Source organism: Carlito syrichta, unplaced genomic scaffold, assembly GCF_000164805.1.
Source record: "Carlito syrichta isolate Samal-C Ts95f unplaced genomic scaffold, Tarsius_syrichta-2.0.1 Scaffold304418, whole genome shotgun sequence".
NCBI classification, from domain to species: Eukaryota; Metazoa; Chordata; class Mammalia; order Primates; family Tarsiidae; genus Carlito; species Carlito syrichta.
In genome coordinates this window covers 246,330-254,899 of record NW_007248514.1, presented here as the reverse complement: position 1 = coordinate 254,899, position 8,570 = coordinate 246,330, and the positions used below count along the sequence as shown (strand labels likewise).

General features: G+C 55.1%; 1 protein-coding gene across 1 annotated transcript in view; it reads right to left on the bottom strand.

Annotated features, from left to right (window-relative positions):
• Window positions 1-4,535: 4,535 nt before the first annotated feature.
• Window positions 4,536-8,570, bottom strand: part of HOXC10 (homeobox C10) — a 5,379-nt gene continuing 1,344 nt past the window's right edge. Inside the window, 1 exon segment of the mRNA XM_008059886.2 lies at window positions 4,536-5,635. Coding sequence (XP_008058077.1) covers window positions 5,358-5,635 — 278 coding nt within the window. The 3' untranslated portion in view covers window positions 4,536-5,357.

Genomic DNA, 8,570 nt, shown 5'->3' with positions numbered 1-8,570 from the left:
CGCCCTCCCTCCCTCTCTCCCTCCCTCGCGCGCTGCCGCTCGCGGGGCCCTCCCGCGGGCAACCTGCTCTGGACCAAATCCAGGTATCTCCGCCGAAAGGGAGAAAAAAAGAAAGGACCTCTATGTGGAAAAGAAAACAGAAAGACCCTCGATTGCCTTTATTTTTCATGCCCTGGCCATGAGTCGGCCTCCGCCGAGACGTCCCGGACGCAGCCAGCAGCGGCAGAGGTGCGCGGGGCCTGCTGCCTCGCCCACGCCGACCGCCGCGCCCGCGCTGCACGCTTCGCACTCTGGGCCGCCGCCCCCCGGCAGCCCAAACACCCAACAGACCTCAAGGTCCTTCCTCCAGACTCAACATCCGGTGGCCCGCCTGGCCGCTGGCCACAGCCCCGGAGCCCGCTCGGCTGCGTCTGCGGCCAAAGTCCACACACAATCCACCTTGTCGGTGCTCTCGCGCCCTGCACGGACACCCCTCCTAGCCAAGCCGCCCTCCCGGGCACGCTCCGGCTGCGCCCTGCCCGGGACTTCAAACCTCGTCCCCTGCACGACCCACACAAAGCCCTGCGCCCTGGCACGCCCCCGGCAGCCCCCGGTCGCCGCTGCCGCCGCCCCCTTCACCTGTTCCCGGGAAGGGCGGCATCTCCGAGCTGGAGCGAGGTCGTGGGCCGAGGGCGAGGTCCCAGGGAGGCCACCGCGGATCGGCCGGGGCGAACCGGAGCCCCCGCAGCCCGCGAGATGTCTCAGAGACCAAGGCTCTCTCCTTGGCGAGCTCTTGCCTTTTCCTCCTTCTCCCGCAAGTCTCAAACACTCATACGCCGAGAGTTCAGCTCTATAAATCCTGCTCGTCTTTCCCATATCATAATTAAAAAAAACCAGTAGGGGAGGTTTTAACTTTTATTGCGATTTCTGGAGTTGGGCTGTGGAGCATATATTAAGTTTACGCTTATGCGCTCTCGGCGGGGAGGGTCCTTTAAGAAATAAAAATCCATCTTAATATCCGCAGACGAGAGAGATAATTTTTTCCCTCCTCTTCACGCTGTTCTTTCTGAAGACTCCCTTCCAGCGAAGCGAATAAATAATTACCATCGTCTTAGCCATGATCCACGGCCTCAGGGCCCCGGGGTGGACTCTGACCACCAGACTGGCCCTCACCTTGGCCCTGTGAGACCTCGCTCCTTTTCTTAGGATTTGGGGAGGGGGCCACCCCAACTCCTGGCTCTATGACCACCCACCCATAAGCCCACCAGCTCTGAAATGGAAATGGGGGCAAAGAGACCCAAAGCACAGAAGTCGTTCACTGGTGAATTTCGGCCCATCAGGGACACTCTCTCCAAGTCAGACCCTCTTGAGCACCCTGTCCCTGCCTGGGACTCCCTTCACCCCAACTGGCTGCTTGCCTGAGGCAACCTTGGATTCAGAGGCTGCTAGGCATTCCCAAACCCGGGGAGCTCCTTGCCTGCCTCCCACCAGCTGGCCTGCCTCTCTGGAAACCTCCCCATTTCCCTGGGAGCCATGGAGAGATTTGGGCACTCCCCTCCAAGGGGAAGAAAATGTTTTTTCTCCCACAAAGGGATGGGGGGCAGACAGACCGACAATTCGGTTGGGAAGATGAAAAGCTCTATTCCTATATTCTCCTCCAGCTTCCTTGGGAGTGGGGGTCAAAAGAATTATCTTTTGATAAGAGAGAAAGAAAAAATGAGTGTGGATATCAATACATCTAGGGGACTTGAGACAACCCGGAGGAGACAGATAGAAACAGAGACCTATACTCATGCAAGGTCACATATATCCCTCCCAGCAGATGACTGCAAGAAGGTAGAACTCTGTGGATATATTTTGTCACAGGAACATGATTTTGTTCCCCTGTTTGAAAGTGCATAATGATTTCATCATCATCATCATCATTTCAAAGTAATAGAGCCAAGAACCTGACCTCCTCCTTTGGGCTTCTCTTGACCAGTATGTCTGACACCAGGGGTGTATCTCCCCAGTCTCCCAGACCCCTCCCCCATTTTTCTCCTTAGGCAAATCTCTTTTGAGATCCTTCTCTCTAGCAACCAGGGCCAGCATGGAAGAACCAGAGGGAGAAAGAAGTGGAGGAAGCTTTGTAAAGTTTCACATTGTTCGATTTCCCTCTGCTCCGTTCTTCTCCCTTCCTCCTCCTGGCATCAGCCAACAACCTTCCCAACAACATGGTAATGGTGGGCACGGGCAGCCTCAGTCCACCTAGACATTTCCACACAGCGCAAAGACAGGCAGCTGCCTGACAGCCACAGACACACAGACCTCGAGGCCTACGGGCCACAGACAGCTCAATAGCGACCAGAATCATGCTTTTGCCCTTATGTTTCCCAGTAGGGTGTGTGGGGGAGATTCTACTTGGACTTGGTGGCTTTCCTCTAACCTACTGACACCCCAAATATGTCCTTTCCCTGAAGATGGAGCTACAGAAGGGGAAGGGGAGGCAGCTGGGCTGAGGCTCGGAGTTCCCCAACTCTTGGGATCTCCAGGCACCCCACTTTCCTAAGGGGAAGCCCCAGCTTACTGAAGGCATGTTCTCTCCTTGGAGGTGGCAGGTGAGAGAAGCGGAGGGTTCCAGAGACCCCCTTCTCTCTCCATGCTCCAGTCTCTCCTAATGGTTCGGCCCCACCCTGCTGCCCAACTGAGCTGGCCTGCCAGGCCACCTCTTGCTCAAAGTCCTGAATTTCCTTGGAATTGGCTGGACCTTCTTTGTCTGTCTCCATCAGCTGGGCCCAGGAGACAATAGCTGCAGGAAAAATTCCTCTCCCTCAGTCCCAGGGATGGGGACAGGCTGAGGAGGGCACCGCATAAAGCAGGGTTCTCCAGATTTGCCCCGCGGCCCCACTCACAGCTTGCCCTCCTTGGTCTGCCCCCACATTGCCCTATCTGGGAGGGGGCTGTGGGGCAGTCCCACGGGGAGGGAAGGAGCAGGAGAGGTGGGTTGGGGCCCTCGACGAAAACCGACTGATGTAACTCAGGCAGTTTCTTGTTGCCGAGTTCAAAACTCAATCCCAACAACATGAAACTACCTAAGCCACAGATCAGCTGAGCGAGCAGGGCGGGAGATTCGGCTTTGCGTCTATCCGGAGGAGAAGGGAAGGGGGTTGGGGAAGGAAGAAATTCAGCCCCGTCCCCCTTTCCGCCCCCACAACCTCCCTAAGGACTAGAGAGTAGACTTTGGGTGGCCTGATGGCTACGGGGTCTGACTGCCTTCAACAGTTTCTGCTCCAAGCAAATTGCCTAGGGAAAATCTGCTGGAATGGGACTGCTAGCCGCCAAATCTCTGCCCCACCCCCAGCACCGCAGCGGAGCTGTTCCCTTGCATCTGGCCCTGGCCCTGGGGGAAGCTGGGTCCTTCTTCCACCCCTGAGCTGGGTCCCCTGTCCTGCCCATCTGGCTCTCTCCTCTTAGACTGCCTCTCACCCTCTCTCTCTGGCAGCTCGGTGGAGGCTACCCAGCAAATATGGGTGGCTGAACCACAGCCCAGTGCTCTGAAGCCACTTCCAGTCAGGCCACTTGCCTGGCAAAGCCCCACAGCCAGGGAACGTGGGGGACAAGAGCCTGGACAAGGCTTGCAACCCAAACCAGCAAAAAGCAGGAAAACCCAAGCTTCAAGCACCAACCCTCTCTGCCCCCCTTCCCCCCAACAGACGGCCAGACTGAGCAACACCTAGACGGGAGTGTCGACCTCAAGGCGACCCTAAGTGCCCGAAAAGATAAAGAAGCCAAAAACCACCAATTCACCCCTCTAACTGTCCAACCCCACGGCAATGGGCCGGGGAGGGGAGGAGAGGGAGCTCACGGTCGCTGCCCTCCGCTGCCAGCGGCCACTAGGCAAGCCTGGGCTCTCAGCGAGCACAGACACCCTCAACACCTTCCTCCAGGCTCTGCCCGCAGCACGCCGGGTACCTGGGGACGCCGCCAGTCCCCACTCTGCCGCCAAGAGAAGAATAAGAAACCGCTTCTCTTACCTTGTCGCTGCCTCCGTCTCCTGCTGCTGCTGGCGCTTCTGTGAGCTGCTGTCGAGGTGGGGGGGGGCTGGGCTCCTCACGCCCCTCCAGCGGTTAAGTTTATTCCTCTCCTTGGATGGGTGGGGGGCTCCTGGACTGCCCCCCTGGCAGCCGTGGGGTGAGCCCAGCCCAGCACCCCGGGCGATCAGCTCCGTCTGCTCCTCAAGATTGCAGTTTGCTCTCCGCCTCTTTCCCTCCACCAGTCACCTTTAAATGCATCTTCTTTTACTGCAGCACCACATTATATTTGCAGATCATAAAATCCACCTCTCGCGCGCACCAAGACCGTCCTGACATTACTGTTTTATGACCTTGACTTATTGTGGTCACCTGGATAATATTTAAATCAACGTTATGGTCTCTCACTTACATTAAACCCGCCAAGAGACGTTCTAGAAAGGCTCTAGGAGATGAGTCAAATACAAAACACACACATCCACACACTCAACCTCTTTGGGGGAGGGGGGTGTCGCTAGAAAACACTAAAAACAAAAAAACCACCCATTTGAGGATTACGATTCTGGAAATTTATTAGGATTTTTTTTCTCCATTAAGGAAGCTACATGCAAAAGATACAACATACAGAATATCTTTAAATAACACAACTCCCAGACAGGGACAGGGCAATATGGTTGGGGGGGGGACTCTGTCTTTGCTTTGCTATGTTCTATTTTTAATTTTTTTTGTTCCTCTGGATGGAATTTCTGAGATGTTAATGGGTGGGGGATGTGGGGGTGCTGGGAGGGGTGGGAGAAAAGCAGAAAGCAGTACAAATACGAGACTTCAAGCAGATTCTCGGAGCGACTGGGAAGACACGGACAGGGTTTGGTGGAGGCGCTGGGTGCTACGACAAACACACAAACACTAGCCGAACTTTCCCAAACGTCTATTATTCTAAAGAGGAAATGCAGCAAGGAAGGAGCGATTCTGACTGTGCTCTGCGAGATTACAGACCCTCTCTGGTTGGTTTTTTGTTCTTTTCCCCCCACAAGCGGGTGGATTCGATCTTAACTTTGCACGGAGAGCAGAATGCTGTGTGTGAGTGCGTGGGTGAGTGAAGGGTTGACACACACACCAGCCACACTCCCACCCCCATCTGAGGGCACACACCACACCCCACAGCCCGGCACCCCGCTTCTCATGCTTTAGGTAGAAGCATCTTCGCAGCACGAACCATAGGTCCCTTGGAAGGAGAGTCTGAGGTCTTTGCCTTTTTTGCAGGCGCGTTGCATTTATACTCAGAGAAGAAAAAAAAATATCACCAGGCACAAAGGGAGGAGGGGCGGGGAAAGGAAGGAGGGGGAGGGAGGAGGGGAGGCCGTGCGCTCAGGTGAAATTAAAATTGGAGGTCAGTTCCCGGATCCGATTCTCTCGGTTCATTTTCTTGAGTTTCATTCTGCGATTTTGAAACCAGATTTTGACTTGTCTGTCTGTAAGGTTAATGGTCTTGCTAATCTCCAGGCGGCGCTCTCGCGTCAAATACATATTGAACAGAAATTCTTTCTCCAATTCCAGGGTCTGGTGTTTAGTATAGGGGCACCTCTTCTTCCTTCCGCTCTTTGCTGTCAGCCAATTTCCTGTGGTGTTTTCTGCCTTTATCTCCTCTGTTAAAAATAACATTATTTACATAAGTATCCCTGGAAGATGCAAACCCCCAGCGCTGCAGCCTTTGCCAGCCTGCTGTGGAGCGGCTTCGCTCAGGAGAGCTGCTCTTGCCCCACGGGCCTGGCCGGTGGGGTCCTCTTGGGCTCAGGGTTCTAAGAATTCCTTTGGGCGTTAGATTTGCAGGGGAGAAAAGGGAGGAGGTTCTTGCCTCCAATCATTTATTAAATCAAATGACCCAAGCCCACCTTCACCTCACAGATCCTGAGTGCTCTGGCTCTCCCCCAGCTAGCTGAGCCTGGTGCATGCCCTGAACCTTGCCAGGCCCTCCATTCCCTCTGCTCCATTCCAGCTCTGGAAAAATCTGACCAGACGGAAAAGCATTTTCCAGGCCCCAGACCAGAGAACAGAGTCCACCCACAGCCCAGAGGAATTCCCAGAGAGCTCTGACCTCTTACAACTCGGTAGAGGGACTCTGTCCCAGCCTCGGTGGCCAGAGGCCACTGCAGCTGTCCCTGCACCAGGCCCTCAGCTCACCCCCACCTGAGTTGCCACAGAGTGGCTGCCCCATTGGGTCTCCTGCTGCCATCTCTCCCTGTCCTGACCATTTTCCCCAGGTATGTGGTGCTGAGGCAGGGGTGCTTGTGAGAGCAGCAGAGGTCAGGGGCAACAGGTCTGGGGCATCCTAGGCATCTTCAGACAACTTCTCTGGCCAGAGGACCTAAGGTCAAGGGAAAGGCACAATCCCGAGGTAACGCAGCCTCCTAGAAAACTCCTGACCAGGCTGTGTGGATGGAGATGTGTACACCCGCAAGCACATGTGTACACCTGCAGAGAAGCACACAACTATACGCATGTGCGACACACACAGAGATGTGCACACATGTGTCTACTTATAGGAGGAGATACTATACTGTACTTCCCATTATCTTACTGACGATGTCTCTCCTTGGCACACGTTCTTGCTGAAATGAACCAGCCTTGTTCCTCAAGCAGCAAAAGAACTTGGCCATGTTTTTGGAAGAAAACACTGAGTGCAAACACCTGAGGAGGCACCCAGCAAAGGGTTCTACTGATGGTTCTGAGCTCTCTCCGCTCCCTATACCAAACGGAGCTGCTAGGTTCTTGGATCTTATGTTGATGGGGGTGGAGTGGTGCGGGGGGCCCTAGGGGAACCAGGGAAAAGGGGGGAAAAAAAGCAAACTTGAGGCTACAGACTAAAGAATCCAAATGTCCTGAATGATTCTCCCACCCCTGCACCTGCCTTTCCCGCCCAGCGCTTCCCAGGCTCTCCACCCCTACCTCTGACTTGTTTGTTTTCTTACTGAGGTTGTTGGGTTTGGGGAGGGTGAGAGAAATCATAATTGGGGAAGTTCAGCCAAAATCTCTCTTGCCTCTGGCCTGGTGGAGACACCTCAGTGGGGGGAGGGTGAGAAAGGCACAAGCAAAGGGCAGGCTGAGGAGGGCGAGTCTGGGGGGGGGGAGGGCTTCGCTTGTTGTGGGGACAGCCGGAGAGAAAGAGCTGCCTGCGGGAATGGGTGCAGGTCCAGTTAAGAGGCGAACTTGTTAACCTTGACTTTGCTTTTGGTGGGGCTAGAACGAAGCTCTTCCCACCCCACACCTGCTCCCCAGCCGAGTCAGGGTCTGTAGAGGGGGTGAGAGATGAAGCCTTCACACTGCATACGTGCCACAGAGAAAGCTCTGTGGGCGTGGGCACCTCACTCTCCCCCTCATCCTCAGGAACACACTGTGCTCAGCTTCTGGTCAACATCTCTACGGGCTGATTGGCCAAGGCCACCTCTGCAGAGAAGACCCCAGAGGAAGAGGCTCTGCCCTTGCCCACCAAAAGAGTGCCTGCGTGTGTGTGAGGGGGCATGCGTGAGTGTGCGGGGAGCACGCAAGATGGGTGTGTGTGAGTGTGACACAAGTCACCGTCAGGCATGCGTGTGCGTCGCGTCCATATACAAAGCACCAGAAGATCCAGGCCGCCCCCGGCCTGCTCTGCCCTCAATATTTCATCTGCCTCTACATCCAGTGAGCCTCTCATATTCTGTCACAGTAGTCAGTGTCGTGGGGAGCCCGGTTATTCCTCCCCGGTGGTTGGGCCTTTTCCGATGCTTTTTGCTCTAACTTTTCAGGAAAAGTCGTCCCCCTCAGCCTCCCTCCCCTGCTCCCGTTTCCTCCACGTTCTTTCCCCAGGTGTCAGGGAAAGGTCTTGAAGACCCTCGGGTTCCCAGCAGCCGAAATGAATCTTGAACCCTGAGCTTGAACTCTGCCTAGGCTTTCTCTCTCCAGCCAAAATCACAATGAAATCCAACCAAAGCCACACTCCCTTTCAGGAGAAAACCTCTTGCCACGCACACAGAAATTTCTCAACCACTCATTTGTAAGCGGCTTTTGGAAACCCATGAAAAAAGGTAATTTAACTAGAAAAAATCGGAAAAGAAAAAAATTTAAAAGAGGAAGCCAAAAAAAAAAAAAAAAAAAGCGACTCACAACATTCCCAATGCCCTGTTCCAACGCCATCCCCAAGAAGCCAGGCATCTGGAGGAGGGAGGGACGTGGCGGCCGCCCTTCACCTCCACCTCTTCCGGCCCCAGCCTCGCCGCCCAAGGCCCCCAGGCCGAGCCCCAAACCAAAGGAGCCCAAACCGCACGCACAAATCAGACCCACCAACAGCAAATCGCGTTTCGCAGGAAACAATTTTCAACAGGGAAAACGCAGTAAAGAGAAATCCCCCATCTCCCAAGTCTTGCCCGGTCCCTGGTCCAAGATCGCCATTTTAAGCTTTTTGCAAGCCTCTGACCTGAGCAAGGGGGGAACACCAGCCCCCCTCCCCAGGACAGGAGCGTTGAGAAAGCAGACCAAAGCCAGCACGCGCCCAGGAGCGGTCCCCCGTCCTGGGCAGCCCACAGCGCCCGCAGGCTGCCGGCGGCG